Source organism: Anser cygnoides, chromosome 1 (genome assembly GCF_040182565.1).
Source record: "Anser cygnoides isolate HZ-2024a breed goose chromosome 1, Taihu_goose_T2T_genome, whole genome shotgun sequence".
NCBI lineage: Eukaryota > Metazoa > Chordata > Aves > Anseriformes > Anatidae > Anser > Anser cygnoides.
Genome location: NC_089873.1, coordinates 121,376,119 through 121,394,199, shown reverse-complemented (window position 1 = coordinate 121,394,199; position 18,081 = coordinate 121,376,119). Strand labels below are relative to the sequence as shown.

Genomic DNA, 18,081 nt, shown 5'->3' with positions numbered 1-18,081 from the left:
CTCGGGAAACAAGATGGAAAAACAGGTGGAACTTTAAAAGGAAAAAAATCAGATAGAGAGGAGCTTAAAATTAAATAGCAAGCTAATCAATTGAAAAGGAAACGACTGCTGTCAAGACTCAGGAGGTAGGAATTTAATTCATCTCTGAAGACTTGTATTAAAAACAGCCTCAAAGCAAACAATATTTAACATGGAGTTCACAGCCAAAAGCACAGAAGGTGTATAAAGCAACCGATGAGAACTGGCTTGCTCATTTTGTTTAAATGAATGAATGCTAATTATATCCTCAGGGAGACTCAAAGGAGTTTGCTACAGCCAGCATAAAATAATGCAGATTTTAAAGGAACATTTGGGATGCTCTCTCCAAATCATCACTCCTTTTTCATTAATACTCCTTCCAGTGGGAAGTCCCAACTGAAAGAATATTCTCCAAGTTCTCACATTTAGAACAAGAGAATAAACAAGTTTCCTTCTGAAAGCGGTCACCAAGGTCATTTGTGAGGATATTGACTCTGAAATCTCAGCTTCACTAATGACACATGCATATCACAGAAGTGACAGGAGTATTACAAAAACAAACAAAAAACAACTATATTGTATTGCTGGCTTTTGATACAATAGACTTTGATCATTTGGTGATTCTTTTAAACTATACCTGAAATTACATTACTTATGAGAAGAATTAGCTTTAGATTTAAAAATATATAAATAAATAAATAAAAATACAGCTTTGCTGCCAAAGACAATGCTTAGAAAACCTGCATCCTCAAATGCCCCAAACTAGAAAATAAATATGAAATCAACATAAATGTCCTCAATCTTTGGAACCCTAGTTACTGGTTTAGGGGAAAGAGAAACCTGGCAATACCAATATAACCACTTAAATCAATCACCTCAATGCACCAAAGCCAGTTTTCCAGAATTTACACCCTACTCCTTGAGGAGACAGAAAAGGGCAGTGAAAATTCACTGTGACTACCAGAAACAGCAGAGGTGGCCAGAGCAGCTACAGATGGACTCCAAAAAAAAGTTTTTTATAGAGAAGAGAAATATGTACAAAGCCAATCCATTTTTTTTTTCAAAAGGTATGAGCTTGAAGACAGAATGGAAATATATATTTGTCTCAGTCCTTGCAGTAGATGCTGTGGACTTCTCATCCTCCATTGGTAACCATGTCCTGTCTTCACCAGAGCCACCCAGCATAGCTCAGCCAGCAACCTGGAGAAGGAGACACCAGAAGGAGCAGTCCTGCTCGCTTCCTCTTCAGACACAGCTAGGGCTACCAGGTCTTCTGTGAAGGACATCTGGAAACACCACCACAGCACAGAGTGGGAAGTCCAGCTCAGCCTCCTGACATCAGGGCAGCGCTTGCTGAGAAGCAGTGGGGTTAATCAGAAAAATATGAACTCACAGGGCAACCTTTTGTTAAGGAAAGGCTGACATCTACTGCTGATGAACAACGTCTAGCAGGAATGACCAACTTCAAATTACCAAGATCAGGGTTCACTTTACTTAATTAGGATATAGTCCTTCAAATCCTTCATTAGGATATAGTCCTTTTTATAGTCCTGGAGCTTTGATCAACCTGGTGTAGTGGGAGGTGTCCCTACCCATGGTAGGGGGTTGGAATTATATCTTTAAGGTCCCTTCCAACCCAAACCATTCTGGGATTTAACAGCTAGTTCTACCAATTTTACCTGCCAACAGAGGCAGTTTAGTACAGAAAAACTGTTCAAGTTCTATAAACATCCTGAAGACAGAAACTAGAGGCTCTTAACAAGCCAAGCTCATAGAAAGTGAGACATTTTTAAATAACAGATTTATGGGTTTGTTTGCATTCTAGTCACACCAGTTACATTTCTTTTCTGAGCATCAAAATATTTTGTTACCTAATAAAATGGGCATACAGCAAAGATCAGTCGTTTTGCCTTTTAAAGACACCGTAGGGGCCCCAGTCACACTTCTCACTAGGTTTCCTCCTCACAGAAGTGTCAAAGCCTGAAAGACTTGGTCGTGAGATTTCAGGGCATGCTCTTAAAGGCTGATGGACAAACTGCACATTTATTACACAGGCCTGAGATATGGGTGCCACGTCAAACACTCTGGACAAAAAAAAAATCCACAAAAAAAGTACCAAGCTAGTAAAAAATCTCACAGAAAAGTGCAGCCATCATCTAAATCATTACCAGGAACTAATAAACCCTAAATAAGGTGGAACTTAACCCAAAATCCAGCTGGAGGTCAAACATGAGAGACACGTATGGCTTCCCATAGCACCCACACCAGCCTCCAACCCCACCAGGTCCCCCGGCTCTGACTGGGAGCTGCCCTGTCCCCATGTCCCCACAGCCCCAGGGTCCCTGCGGGCCCCCGTCACCACCCCGGCCTGGCTCTGCTCACGGCCTGGCCATGGTGGGACAGGGCCGCTCGGCAAGGCCTCTGCCCCGCTGCTGGCCCTCGCTGTGCCAGGATGGCCCTGGCCCTACACTCTGCTATGCAGAAACGAGAAATCCAAGATACCTTTCTCTTTTATATATATATATATACACACACACACTCTACAGTCTTCTATGCAGCTCAGCCAAACATGAAATTTCACAGAACAAAGTCCTGTACTGGCCTTTTTACACACATGAAAACGGGACGCGGCACCGAGCACACAGTCCTGGCAGAAGGCCAGGGGTCACACAAGCTGTGTCCTGCTGCTTTTTCACTCCTTTGCCCCTCACCACTCTGCCCCTCAGCAGCGGGGGGCTCCCTGGCATCCCTTCCTTGCAAAGAAGCCAGCTCAATAGCAGCCTATGACACGCCAACATCTGCCAACGTGAAACCAGACAAATGGGCAGCCTCAAACAAGGTCTGACAGTAAAGCACCCCGGTTCACCAAATCCCTAACCCAGCCAGCTCTGTGGGAAGAAAACATATTCTGGGGAAAAGCAGTAACATTGGGGTTTGGTTTCAACCACCCTTGGACAACCCGCTGCCCCAGCAAGAAGCATGAGTAGGACCAATCCAGCAGCCAGCCCCCGATATAAAACACGCTCTGGTCTTCAGTAGTTTTCAGGAGGTTGTTATGGGGCTGAAGCATGCTGACGGCAGACAGCTGACAACTAAAGGCCTGGAAGAGATGCAATCCTGTATGAACTTGCAAACTGCCGTACGGTGGAGCCTGCCAAGCCTTCCTCCTCCCCTGCTCACTCACACACTGTGACGGCTTTGACTCCTCACAGCTCCTTCCACAGAGGAAACTAAAAGTGACTAAAAAGAATTAAATAGAGTGGTTTTAAAAGAACCGTTCAAGCAAATATACCCGAAAACATAAGTTGCTGCATCAGCTCTCACAAAAGCTTGGGATGGGTGTGATAAGAGCCTGCAGCTTGCTGACAGTGCTGGTGTGCTGGGTTTTTCAGTTGAAGTTTATTTAAATTGTGCAAGAGCTAATTTATACAGCCACAAGATCTTATTTATGCCTTCCCTTCCTGCATTTCTGCTGTTCGTCAGTCCCTCTTACCTTCACCTAAATCAGACTCAAAACATTTTGGAGAAGACAGCTCTGTGTGAAGTGGAACCCTGAGAAGCATTAGCCCTTACACCACCAAAATCATTAGCAATAAATGAATTCATTTTGCGCCACATACTGCAATATGGAATCTTTCTGTTCCCTGTCCCCCTCCTCTTCATTGTCTCGATGCAATAAAGAATTAACTTTGTTACAGCCAAAAGAGTAGAGAAAGACCAGAACTGTACTTCAGAAACAAGGTTCATCAGCTGCAAATAAATCAAAAGCTGCTTTCACTGCGAGGAGCTTACAGATATGAAAATATTTTATACGTGAAATGGAAGACTTATTTTCAATTCCTCTGTACTGATTCATTTTGACAAACAGGCTTACGTTTCCAGCAGGGGAAACAGACAGCCATAAATCAATCACGTTATCTTTCTGATGAGCTACAAGTTGTCTTTTACTGCACACAAGCAATGTATGTGGTTTTAATGTATTTTACAGATAAAACATCTGAGGCATTTTATAAATACGCCACACATCTAAGATTTTCCTAAACAAACTGGCAGCCAGAAATATTGCAAGAAGATGATTTTGAGTAATAGCAAAACCAAAGAACTTGCAGGGCAGCAACATGCAGCCTGTGCCATTACTGGTATCTAAGGGGTCTGAAATGCCCTGAAGTCATCTACAGATGCTGTTTAATATTCTTGGTTTCAACACTCAGTCCCAGACACAGAATCATCAACCAGAAGAAACAAAAATAAAAGAATTCAGGCATTCACAATTGCAGAAAAGACCACAGGACACATTGCTGACAAGTTCTCAGGCAGTTAACTGCTGCAAACTTCCAGCGTGCTGGTGGAAAGGATAAAAAGGTATTGGTGATAACACAAAGAGCACTGCTAGCATTTATGCAGGTGTTGCCCTCCCTCATTACAGAACTGCTCAGAATTTGATGCATTTGATCATATGACTTCATTTGATGTCAACAAGAAGTCAAAGCATGTTCACAGTTATCTCCTGGTTCTCCCAGACACAGATTTCCTGTCTAATTACGGCGTGTCCAGCAGCAGTGAGATACTCAGAACGTGGTTCCTGATACCTACGAGAAAAGGAAACTCATCCAGATGTTGTGGTGGATGGAGAGACTAGTCAGGCGAGCGTATGGATATGCCCCAAACAGCAGTCATGCTCAGGTCATACTTTTCCAGTTTTGAAGAGCTGCAGGAGCTTCCTGTAGCAGTTCCATAACTAAACACAGCCACATGTTTTCACTTAATATGATGCATGGCACATATAATAGTGCTTGCTCCTTATATGAAGGTTTTCAGCCAAAGCCTTCCGAGTGTGCTCTCTGGTCAGATAAACCATTTATAAAAGGGATCCAGCAGACACAGGCTAACCAGCTCCCTTAATGTCTTGAAAAGAAATCAGTGCTACAAAGTAGAAGCAAATTACCAGCCAGATGCCTTCACAGAAGACACCTTCAACAAGCTGTGTCTTTTCTTCCTTGCTACATTAATAAGGAACATACCTTCTTTCAGCAAGTAATAGCTTTCTGGAGCACTCACATCCACTCCTTTCCCAGAAAAAATAAAATATGGGAAAGACCTTTTTATTATTTATTTTATTATTATTATTTTTTATTTAAACGTTCCCTGCCACCATAACTCAGTGTCTGGTGCATTGTTTCTGGTATCTGTCTCTGGGCAGCTTAGAGCAGTGAATGGCTGTGAGCCAACACATTTTTAATCTTCAAGAATAGCTGGATAGAGGCATGCAAATTTTGGCCTGTTTTACTTATGAGTGACACATTATAAATAGAGAGCCACAACGGACAGACTCAAGACAGGGAGATTCAAAGTAAGTCATTATTTTAAGTGCATTGTCTGAAAACTCTGAAGAAAAGTGTAATTGGCAGAGGCTTTTAGCTTGGTGTGGGAGTTGGAAGCAGCATCTCACCCCATCCGGCAAGCCAGTGTCAGGAAGTCTGGCAGAAGACCTCTGAGGGACACCAGTAAGGACCACAGACCCTGCTAGGTTAAAACTCATGGGACAGCCACGAAGGAAAGACTTTGCAAAGTGACTCACTTGGCCAGCCCACGCTGGTTAAGTGCAGGCTTCGGGTAAACCGTGCAGCATGACAAGGCACTGCTGGAGAAGCCTGAATACACGACTGCTTCCAAAGTGTGCTGCTATTCTTAGTGTATAGATGTACGGCATGCCTAAATCCAGTACCCTGAAAAGCAATGGCATTTCCTGAAAAGAAGAAGAGGGCAAGAAGTACGGAAGACTAAAACCAGTTGTCTTTAATCACATCTCCAATTGTAAGAAAACCTGTCCGTACAGAGCTGGGTGAAATTTAAGATTTGTCACGACTGAAAAAAGGGATTCTTTCTGTAACAGCAACATAGTAATTTCAGAGTCTTCAAAACAAACTTTCATTATAACACAAGCTTCTAAATCATCCAAATTACATATATGAAGTATTTTCACATATGCATATTTTTGTCTACTGCGAGATCTGAAGCAAAAGATACCATAAAATTTACTGCTATGTTTTCCTGCAAAGCTGCAGAAGTTTCTTCTGTGCCTCCCTGAAGGACACGGCTGCATGTCATAATTCAAGCATTGTACAAATCAAAGATCTACACACACATGTATAGGTATTTACTCACCAGTTTCAAATAAATAAAAATACAATCAAAAAATCTTTGATATGCATCTTGAATGTTTTGGTTGTGGCTTTTTGCCCCTTGAAAATAGCTCGTGACGGCCTGCAGACATCTCACAAAAGCAACCCCGAACACATATCATTTCAAGCCTTCTCACTGTTTCTTTTTGGGCTCTATGCATCGGGTAAAACTTGGTTTCACAACAGCTCCTAGCCTAAACCACACTTAGGTTACCTGTCCTCAGCTGAAAGCACGTTCTCATTGACTAAAGCACAACACACGAAGCTATACAAGTGGTATCTGCTCAAATGGCTAAAGCCTTTGCCAAAAGCGCCTGACTTTCCCCCACTGGAGTTGCACACGTTGGCAGAGGCTGGGCGATCCAATGCTGCAGGGGTGCCTTCATCTCCCAGGCTTTCATTCGCCCTGTGCACTGCAGGGGGGCAGCAGCTTTCGGGACACAGCCGAAAGCAGCCCAGGGGAGAGCTGCAGAAGAGCTGAAAGGAACAGCACCACTGTGAGAATAAAGCGCATCTCACCCTTGCTGCTTATTTTGCGCCAAATTGCAGGGGAGGGTGAAGGAGAACACGTTGCAGTTTGGCACTGTGGGTGTAGGATGCACCAGAGGGCCCTGCTGGGAATTTGGGAAACCTCTCCTGTACTGCAGACACCCCTGGGAGCCTCCAAACCCTACCTTGTAGCACCTGAACCAACAGGGGCCAAAGTGAGGGATCCTGCCAAAGATCCCAACAGTTGGGCAGCAGGGACAAGTACAAGGAAGCCCAGGCAGCAGGGGAGAGGAGCCCACGTTGATCAGCAAAAGCAGTCGCACGGTGGTTCCTGGAGGGAAGGCAAAACTCCCAGAAGTACCCTATAAAGTGACGTTTTTCTGTGAAGGAATACAAAGCAGCTGCTTTTGTAAAGTTGCATTTCCTAAGCACTAGAGAAGAAAGCGCACAATATATATATAAATATATATATATATATTTATTTATATATGTATAGTTGGTGATGAAGGCTAGCCATCCAAGCCTGGAAACAGCATCCCGGCCAGTCTAGAGACTTCTGGACATGAAGCACATAGAGAATCCAGAACAAACAAGAAACCAATAAGCAACACTTCCTCCTCAAATAAGCCTTTTTGCAGAAAAGTTTAACTCTAGTCCAGCACCAAGATATTTTGACAGATTCACTTCAGCATGCTGGTAGCAGGCTATTGAAGTGCTCCCATGCTAAACGTATTCTCATTTCATCTTCACAGAACTTATGGGGAAGATGTAATTTTAGACATTTCTCTCCGGAAAAAACCTGCAGCTGCCAAGACACACTAGTTAAAGATAATGGGAGGTGGGGGAAGGATTTCTAATCATCCTTGCGTTGCACTTGCTAGAACTTTACTCTCCACATACCTGCTGCTTTCACGTTTCAGTGTGTTAAGTACACAGCAAAGACACCATTTACCTCCTCAAGCACAACAAAACTTTGTCAAGATTGTTCAGGAAAACTAACAGAAGACATTGGTAAAGCTCAGCTTTCCGTACTTATCAACTTGGGTAAATTTATTTCCATTGTCATCTCTGAAGGAATATAAAACCCCCTTCTCTCTTCACGTAGAGATATGCAAAAGGACAAGTTAAAGTTGCGTCAAAATCTGGCAGACCTCTAAAGCAGCTCTCTCAGGTTACAGGGAAGAAGAGAATCAAAGTTAAAACCTCTAATTTGGAGCCACTTTCAAGGTATTGCAGCATAAATTTTCAGTCTGAACAGCTTTAACAGCGTTCCTTTAAACATAATTAATAGTTAGAAGCAGTCGCAGAGAACTGATAGCCCGCCAGCAATGCTCTGCATGCTGAGCTTTCAACTTACCCCACTAAAAAAATTTAAATGAAGATCTTGTGAAACGAACTATCCCCAGCATATCACAGGTACTTCACATATGACATAACTTGAAGCAGCAAATGAAAGAAAAAACAAAAACACAGACATTTCAGAAGCAGAAAAATTAGCCAAGTATTTCAAAGAACATCTACTTTGTTAACCAAGTTGGCAAAAAAAACATTTTTACCTCTCCCCATGAAGGTGCTCCTGGGACCCTTTCACTGCCCTCACCTCACGTATGGCAGCACAATACAAGGCTCAAGAGTCAGGACTACCTAAGTAGAATATTTTTATACACCTTATAAGCTATGAAACAATCAAGTTAGTGCCTCCCCTCCAGGTTACTTCAGCGACCCCTCTGAGACGGCCTACCTGCAGTAACCGAATTGCAAGAAATCACAGCATGGGGTCAAAAAAACCCCAACCAAACAACAACAAAAATAAAAAAAAACAATAAAGAAGAAGTCTATACTCATTCAATGTTTGTGCCTTTATAGTACATGAATGCAAATGGTGCTCTTCACACGCTCTCTGGCCTTCAGCCAGTTATGCAAAGTTTGTAGGCACTGCATCAAGGCACCTGAAAGCACGGGCTGAAGCCTGTGCCCGTTTCCAACTCCTTTCTTTCTGTAAATCAGTACACAGCAGTATCTGCACAGTGGACTTTTTACGTAGGCTTCTCCAATCACTTCACAATGGTACACATTTATGCTATTTTAATTTACAGAGGGGGAAAGCAAGGAAGAGCAAGCAAGCCTAAGCAACTTGCACAAGGTTATATGTCAAAGAGCTTGAATTTTCAACACAGTGGCCCATTCAAAGAATGCCAAATATTTTTTTCCTTGCATCTTCAACAGCCACAAATTTGACTCAGTTGTTACCAATTCCGTTCTTATTTGTATAGTGGAGGAAAAAAATAAGCATATTTCAGTAATTCAGTTTATTGACATCTCGTGGTTTCAACTGTCAGAGAAGCGAGGGGACTACAGTGAAATGCATCTCAACACCATCAAATTGTTTAAGAACTGGGGTATTAGATATTCCACGTCACACGCTCATTTATACTTTTTCACAGACAAGATTCTAACCTGCACTGATAGCAACCTCAATTGCAAGTTTTTATAAACCCTTTGTTCATACACTCTAGTCTCCCAGGAAGCCTGTGTCATGCCTGCTAGCATCGACTACTGCAGAGGACCAGCAGCAAGCGGCACCCAGCAGCTGGCAGGGGTGAAAAGTAACTGCTTCTGAGCTCTAGTGCATCTCCTTGACATCCGTCCTTGAGGATGCGATCCCTTAAGAACCACCCAGAAAGAAACGCACGGTGCTTTGATAACACTCGGTGGGAATGACTGTACCTCATGACGATGGCCAACTTTATGTGAGAAAGCACAGATGCAGCACCAAGGGACGACAATGTTCTTGACGGATATAAACAGGACATTTGTTGCATTCGAGGTCACTTTAACATGTCATTTCTGCTAGGTCTCTCTGCGGCTGGGAGCCTTGCTTATTTCTTCACATACAGTCATCCAGCTATCTGGAACTTATTTAGGAGGAGACAACTGGTCCAAAGGACAACTCTTGGGATAAAGCTGTGCCTTAGGACATACTTATCTGCTTGCATTCACGTGATGTTTTTTGTCTTTTACTTGGCCTGCAAGCTATTTGAGGGCAGATTGTGCCTTTCTGTTCTGTGTTTGGGTGCAGACAGCCTGAAGGACACCCAGGTCTGCATCCTCCACGAGCTCAGCATCGGTGCAGTTGGCTTCAGGGGACCAGCACACACAGAACCAAGAACACAAGTGGGTCCTGTACGTACTTCTACGAAAGTTGTCACCTAGGACTAACGGGCAGAGAGCAAACTGCATTAAAAAAGCAACAAGGAAAACCTCAGCTGACACAACGGGCCCCACCCTTGGCAATGCAGAACTCCAGCTGCTTAGCGGCTTGGAGACAGTTTCTTGACTGCTGCAGCCCAGTCTGATGGATAGGAGCTATAATTGGGAATCAAGACACTAATTGCAACGCCAGATTTTTTTTTTTAAAGCCTGCCACACGACTCTAAGCCATTTTAAATATTTACTTCTTTCAGTTTTCTCCTTCAATCCCTTGTCTATTTGCAGCATAAGCTCAGTTGGGCAAGGAGTGCCTCTCCCTCAAAGGCTGCAGCACTGAGAAGTCTCACCCACAGATGCACCCCTTGCTCTACAGCTTTGAGAAGAGCTGCCCTTCCCGCAACCAGACAGACATCCATCTGCTCCTATTTAACATATATCCAAGTATCCAAACATATATATATGTTTACAAACGTACTACGCATATATATTGTTTTTCAATTATTTAAATATCATAAAGGTTTTGAAAACAGTTCTCTAGTATTACATATTCCTTAGGTGATCTTAATGGCACCTCTTGAGGTTCGTAATCCCTTCACACCAATATTTTCCTCTAAAACGCAGCTTCTTTTTTAATGCAGTATAACCGCTTCCCATTATTTTTGTCAGAGGTTAGCTTTTCCTTACAACTGTCTACTAAAAGTGTAAAGACATGACTACAACAGTCTTATACCATGCAGCATCACTTGATTTCAGTTCCACGTACCTGTAGTACTGAACAAGTGATTTCCTATATACGTATGTTTAGCTGTACTCTCATCCGGCCCTACCGGAAGGTCATCAGTGCTCTGCCTGAGCCCAACAGAAAAAGGATCTACCTGGGCTTTCCACAGCTCTGAAAACCAGAAAAGAAAAAAAAAAAGATAGGAAGAACTCTGGGGAAGGCAAGAAGAACCTGATGAGGAAAGAGTCACTCAAGAGCTCAAAGGTCTTTAGTTTCTCTCTTTACTCCCTAGGGAAAAACAAACAAATCCCCTTGTTTTAACTTCCAAAAGGTGCATCTCTAAAACGCTCTTGAAGGGCAAATGGACTTTTTTCTTACAAGTGCCATGAAAGAAATTTCGCCAGCGCATCACGGGCTTTGAACAGAACAATGTAAAAGAACCAAGGGAAATCTTTCAAGATTAGAAACTAAGATTTCAGGTATTTTTCAGTCACCTTCCTAATCCCAAGGACAGAGTTAACTCATCACTCAATGTTTTTCACTGCCTACCATCAAATACAGATCACAGAACTCTGTTTATAGCACCTAAATTACTTTTATTTAGTATATCATTCACCATAGCCTTTGGGTTATGGAGCACAGACGCTCTACAATAAAAACTTCAGTTTTATCAAGTTATGAATTCAAGAGCTGATTAAATTACTCCTGCTGTTTAAATAACAATCTGCTACCAAAAATAAGCAATTTGTGTGGCTCTAAAATAGGCTCCTTGGCTTTGTCAATTAAAAAAAGCATTCAGTTCCTAGTAACAGTTCATTACAGTACACACACACATATAATCTGTATTCCAGGGGGCCACATACACATACCTCCCATTGAAATTATTTGGAGAAGCTATTTCAATTTACCTAAAGGCATTCGGTCACCTGATGAGCACAGTTAGAGACCAACACAGTGTCATGAAAGAAAATGCTAGAGTTCATGTTGAGAATAAAGGTTTGAAAGAATATCACATTTTCTCTTAACAAAATAAACAGAAGAAATGGAATGTGAAACCTTAACTCGATATTAGGGTTTACAAACACAGCTGCTGATGATTTAAACAGTTTGGAGCCTTTATCGCTAAGCTTAATAGGAAAATTGGACTTTCAAATGAGCGAAGGGTGAAACAAGCAGGCTATTGTGTGGTCAGCTTGAAGATTACATGCAAAAAGTGTATTTTTGAGATGGGAGAAGTTACATTTGGCCTTCAAAGAGGAAAGAGAAGAGCAGGATATTAGCATCCTCTGCAAACTAATTGAAGACTAACATTCACATGAACCGCAAATAAGGCATCCAGTCATCTTCCTAAGAAAATAAGGAGTTTGGCAGCACAACAGTCCTCGCAGAAATGCCAGGACAGAAACTTCTGTTGTCTTTGTTGATTTAGCAACTGATGCGTCCAATACCTTAGTGTTTTGTAAAGGAAGAACACAAACGCGCGTTCCAGCATCTTTCACGCTGGAAAGAAATCTGTTGCTGCATGCCAGCAAGCCCAAGACAAGCTAACTTCAACTCACAAATACCATCACTAGGACATTTTATGGCCCTACACAGACAGGGCTAGCACTTACGTAGGGATGGCTGCTGGATGCAAAGAGTAGGAACCAGCAACAAACAGCGGCTGCCCCCACGCACAGCTGGCAACCGCACCAGACACCTTCCTTACCTGGTTATCACCTCTCTGCGGTGTCAACCCCCAGTAACGCACCGGCATTTGAACCAACACCTCTGCCCCCGGATTTTCACTGCGTACACCTGCTGAGCCACGCCTGCACACCAGCTACCCCCGGCTGTACCCGCGGTGTCCCCAGTCAGCCCCCCCCCGACCTGCCGCGGCGCGGCCGCTCCACACGGGCAGGCAGCGCGGCGGGCTCATTTTCTTTCCCCGCCAAAACCGGGCCTAAATCCCCCCCCTTCAAACTCCGCTAAACCCTGTGCAAACGACCAGAGGCCGAACACCACAAATACAGGACTTTTTAACTACCAGAAGCCCGGCGCACCGGGCCGGTTTTCACCCGGGGAGGGGGACAACGAGCGGTGCCAGAGCCGCCCCCCCTTCCCCTTCCCCTTCCCCTTCGAAGTCCCCCCGAGCCGGGCGAGGGTCGCTCCCCGGGGCCGTCCCAGATCGCCCCGGCTCGGCAGCCCCCCTCATCCCCCTCGGGGGGCTCCCGGTCCCCGCGGCGGCCGCCCCCTTCCCTACCCTGGTAGGCGCGGCCGGGGCAGGCGGTCAGGGCGAGCAGGGCGGCCAGGCGCAGGCAGCGGCTCGCCATGCTGCGCGGCGGCGGCGGCCCTTCCCGGCTGAGGGCTGCGCGGCAAAGGGGCAGGAGGAGGAGGAGTGGGACGGAGACATCCTCGGAGCGGGCTCCCGGGCTCGGCCGGAGGCTCCTCCTCCTCCTCCTCCTGCGGAGGGCGCTCGGCCCGGCCCCGCCTCGCCTCCCCTCGCCTTGCCCTGCCCGCCGGGACCGGCCCCGACGTGGCGCCCCTGCCCCTGACCCGGGTCGGAGGCCGGCCCCGGCCCCATTCCCTCACCCGGGGCTCGGGTCCCCCCGACCCGCAGCCCGTGAGGGAGCCGGAGCCGAGCCCCTTTCGCCCCCAGCAGCCTCCCCCGGCGGGGAGGGGAGGGTGAGGAAGGGCAGCCCAGAAAGCACGAGTCGGGCCCCTGAACAGCAGGGTTATGAGGGAAAAGTGCGGGGTCTTTGAGTTTACCCCCAACGTTTTGGGCTGCCGGGGTGCTCGGGGTCACGTTTTTGGGCTTTCTGCCAGAGCCACAAGGACTGGAAGCCTTCCTCCCACCCCCTGCCAGATGAAAGCGATTCCCCTAATCCTAGCCTACAGAAGAGAGGGCTCCAGGCAGAGCATCAGATGTTCCAGCACTTGATTAAAGTTGGAGATCTGTCAGCCCTGAAGCTTGACTACAGCTAGGCTTAGTTATTTTTTTTTATTATTATTATTATTATTTTTCCATGTTAGAGAGGTAGCATCTACGTGTACAAAAGCTGCTGGCGGTGCGGTGAAGCACGGGCCCAAGCTGCTGTGCTGACGGAGAAGAAAGAGTTTGTGCGCTAGGACAGGAGGGGGACATCCTAAGGTGGCTCCTCACAGCCCACCCATGGGCTGCCCTATTCCCAGCAAAGCACTGGCAGATGGGGGAATCTTACCCCGTAAGTCATGGAATATTCCTTTAGAAAGACAAGGCACCAGTTTTCAGAGGGAGGATGTCATCTCAAGGGGAAATGGAAGTTCGGAAAGTGAGATACCAATTTTGCCCACCTTTGAGGCTGGCTATACCAAAGTGGCCTAAGAAATGGGATCCTGCCAGTAACAACAGTAAAAATCTGGATGGGTGCTGCATTTGGGAGCTTCCTCCCAAATATTTTATTCTAAACAGTGTTTTTGTTCGGATCAGGAATGAAGCATCCCTCCCCACCCGAATCCACCCAGCCTGGTGTCAGAGGTTGAAGCCTGCCCCGGGTGTGCACCCTCAGCACCAGCTCTTCTCCCATGGGATCGTGCTCTGCCTACTGCAGAAGCAGCTGGACTAGGTCAAACTTCGATATTCAGTTTTTATCATTTTGTTTAAAAATAAATATTAAAAATGACAGCAGTATCATCTGAGCCATTACAGTTTACCAGCCTAAGGAAAGAACAGATTTCCACGTGAGGAGAGATTAAAAAGACCAACATTACTCTGTTTGAAAGTGGAAGAATAAGGGAAAAAGGCTTGCCTTAGGCTGTTATTATTGGCACAGATATTGTAGAAAAGATTAAAGTAAAAGGTTAGAAGTCTGCAATAAATAGTGATTATCTCTGAAGTTTATCTGTGCGGCAAGGCTTTGGTAACAGTTCAGTATGAGAAAGTGCTGGAACAGCTGGGATACCTGAAGCAGACTGTAATGGAGCAGGTATCTCTCGCTTTCTCTTTCTGGGAGTCCTTCCAGCCACCCATTTTCAAAGCAGTGACTTTCATTTAGAATATTCTTCTTAAGAGCGTAGGGTTTATACAGGACTGGTAGCATTGTACAAGGAGCCACTGCCACTCTGAATGCAGCTGCTGCTTCTCCATCAGCTGTCCCAACAAAATCCAAACCCCTGAGGCCACAGCCATTCTTGGGTCACCTTTTCTAGCCATTTGAAAATGCATTACTGCAATACAGAAACCAGGTGCTGGTGACAAACCCACCTTGCCTGGTTAGTCAGTGTAAGAAGCTAAATTGTCAGCAGCACGTGCTGTTAGTTAACTGCTGTTTTGGTATCCATATTAGTAAAGGCACGAATCCTATTTGAGTCACAGTAATCAACAAGCTTTTAAATGACTTTTGTGCTGTTCCTAATGGTGTAGGTGCGATTCCACCTGCTCAGACAGCTTAACCGCAGATGTTTTTTGGCTGTTTTTTACTATGCCTGGGTTGTCAGCTGCAGGGGTTTCTGCAGAGCTTACTGCATGAGCTCACCTGGGATGCTCTTTTTCCACTATTCTCCAGCTCTTGGGGTGTTTGAGGTGCCCTGGGAAAGGCAAAAAGATTTAACGGTTTACAAAGCCTGTGAGTTACAGCTCAGCTTTAGATGCAAGTGTGAGCATAACTAACAGTGTGAACGTATCCTTGACGGACTGGTTGAAATCAGCCTTGTAGACGTAGCGATACTGAGATGTGCATTCATTTGGGACTTGGCTCCCACATGGCTTCACATGGGGTTTGGCTCCAGAGTTTACCTGTGCAATGCAACCCTTATTCTGTGCCATTGTTAGGACGGCAGTTTTGCAAAATCACCCGGAAGACTGAGGCTTGAAAGACAAGTTCAAGACATCTTTAAAAAACTTTTCTGAACTTGTAACACAAATCAAATTTTTGTGAAGCAGTTTTCTTGCTTTTAATAGGAGAATGGATTTGGTATTAGGAATGTATTGAACAAGTGTCGCATTTCTTGAATTTGAAAATATAGTCTTGGTCAATTTTTCTTCTCAGCTCAGCTTTCAAACAGTCATAGAAAAAATTCCAAATATTTAAGTTTGTGGTTATTTGCAGTTCCAGGCACTACTGGCATTGCACAAGAAATAACCACCATGATTTTCACTGAAGATTCACAGTTTTTGACTGTTTAGAGGAAATGAAATGCAGTCCCCAATTAAATAAAGCTCTTTAAAAACAAAATTAGCCATCAGTACAGGATGAAAGTGGGTGAGAATGTCTTAGTTAATACACAGTAAGACCCAAAGCAAAGTTAAGTGCTGTTGGAGACTTACAGATATATTCTTGATATGCCTATGAGTAAATTTAAGTACATAATTCATCTTTCATGCTTTCTTAAATAGAGGTACAGAAGTATAATTTTCTTAGTCTGTACCACAATTGCTGTAACTTAACTACAGTTACAGTGATAATACAAAAACAGCTATTGATGGAGGGCAGAAATTCAGTAAAGTACTATTTTTAATAAAGTTTAACAATCCGATTAAAGTTTTTCACCAATTAGTAAAGAATGGTAAGGAAACAAAAAATAAGAAAACAATGAAACAAGCCTAAAACAACAACCCAGCTGCATGTAATTAAGCTTTGGAAGCCCCAGCTAAGACTCTATTAGTCATGATAAGAAGATGACAAATGGGGGGCCCAATCCAGGAAACAATTACACTCATGTTTTTACCCTGGTGAATTGTCCTGGTGAACAAGAATGCTCCGATACTTAGAATTACTCCTGTTAATTTCTGCAGAAAGCTCTAAAACACGAGTAATGTAGCACTGTGCAACCCTTACAATTCCTGAAAGTTTATGAACGACTTTCCTGTGACGTTCAGTGGCAGCAACAGTTTGAAATGCATAGTTGTTGCTCTGTGTTTGCTTTTACCAGACCCTCTTCTCAGCATCTTCTGCCTGCCAGCTCGTAGGGCTCAGGTTTTCACTCTGGATGTCAACCTGTTGCACGTGAACTTGGTCTCTGCCCCCACTCTGGGGGCAGTCTGGGTGCTTGCAGGCTGGTTGGGTGCACTCCAGTGCTGGGACGTTTCTGCGACTCTGACAAAGATGGGATGGAAAAGGAAGCACAGATTGAGACTGACCTGTGGAGATGATGGGAAGGAAGAGAAGTTCTGGGGTGGGCGCTGCTGTGATGAGGCATGGGCAGCACCGAGAGGAAAAAAGGCAAAAAAGCATCTGGGGAAGACATTGCCAGAAAGAGGCAGACGGATGTGTCCCACACAGCTCAGACCTGGGAATGAAATACAAAATTTCTCAATCTTACCGTAATGCTGCTCTCAACAAATGCCTGTGAAACCCCACGGTCAGCGCATGTGCTTCAGTTCACGTGGAGTAGGTGCTTCATTCGGTGCTGCTTGCGAAAGGCTTCTCCACTGCTGATAGCGTGCCTGGTGAGGAGACTTTGCTCATTTTGCATTTTTAAGTGACATATTCATATTTTCTAATAGATTTTATTATTATTATTATTATTTAAGATACAGACAGAAAACAGAACACTAGAGGATAGCCTAGAAGGCTTTTAGCTTCGTCACTGGATAAAAATGTCAGAAGGATATAGACCAATGGAAATTCTATAAGCTTCAATAACTAAGATAATTATCAAACAGTTTCTTGCACGCAACAACAATCTTCATTTAATGACTTACTCCTTGACAAAAATACTGAAGAATATGGTACTCTGGCTGTATATTTTAGGGGAAAGAAATGTTCTTCAGGACAGCACTCTCTGCGTGTTCCTTCCCCAAGCACATCCCTCCACGCTGCACCCCGTGCCAGTGATCTGACCCAAGTCTCTTTGCGTCTTCACAGTTATTGGTGGCCTCGTGCTCTCCTGTCCTGCAATGGCATAAGGACTTTTCCTCATTTTCTACACTAAGAATTTTTTTTTTTCTGCATAAAATTTCAACATAGAGGTCTGGGTCGGTCGCATACATTGCATATATGTAGTAGACATACGTAGCAAGTCTTCAAGAACACCGGTTGCATTTTCCTCCTTCCATCTGGATGACTCACAGTTTTTTCAGCAGTGACAAAACAGAAGGGAGGGGGAGGGAGGAAAAGAATATTGGATTCTTAGTTAGATACTGTAGAATATTTTCAAGAATAGTATGAGGTGTATCAGAAGATACATATTTTAATGTTAATAGATATAGCAAAGAACAAAAGCTCTGTTGTTTTTCGTATTTTCTAAAGCTGCTAACATCTCTTAAAATTGTAACTGGTAAGATCTCTTCAGTTTTTGATGAGTTTGATTGGAAACAGCTGTGTCCAAACTGTTTCAACATAAAATGAGAATGGTCTTGAAAATGAAAGATTTCTTTGTGTATAAATAAAAGGACAGCAATTTAGCCAGATTTAGATTTTGCAATGTTTTTGTTGAGTCATTACTATCTGAAAAAGAGACTGGTAATTATATTCTGTGATTAAAATGCAATTCCAGCACTGT

General features: G+C 44.2%; 1 protein-coding gene across 2 annotated transcripts in view; it reads right to left on the bottom strand.

Annotated features, from left to right (window-relative positions):
* SRPX (sushi repeat containing protein X-linked) overlaps positions 1 to 13,052 on the bottom strand; it is a 46,392-nt gene extending 33,340 nt beyond the window's left edge. For both annotated transcript variants that reach the window (XM_048052830.2, XM_048052829.2), the window contains exon 1: positions 12,863 to 13,052. In XM_048052830.2, the coding sequence (XP_047908787.1) occupies positions 12,863 to 12,932 (70 nt within the window). In that variant the 5' untranslated portion in view covers positions 12,933 to 13,052. The remainder of the gene's footprint in view (positions 1 to 12,862) is intronic.
* Between the last annotated feature and the right edge of the window lie 5,029 nt (positions 13,053 to 18,081).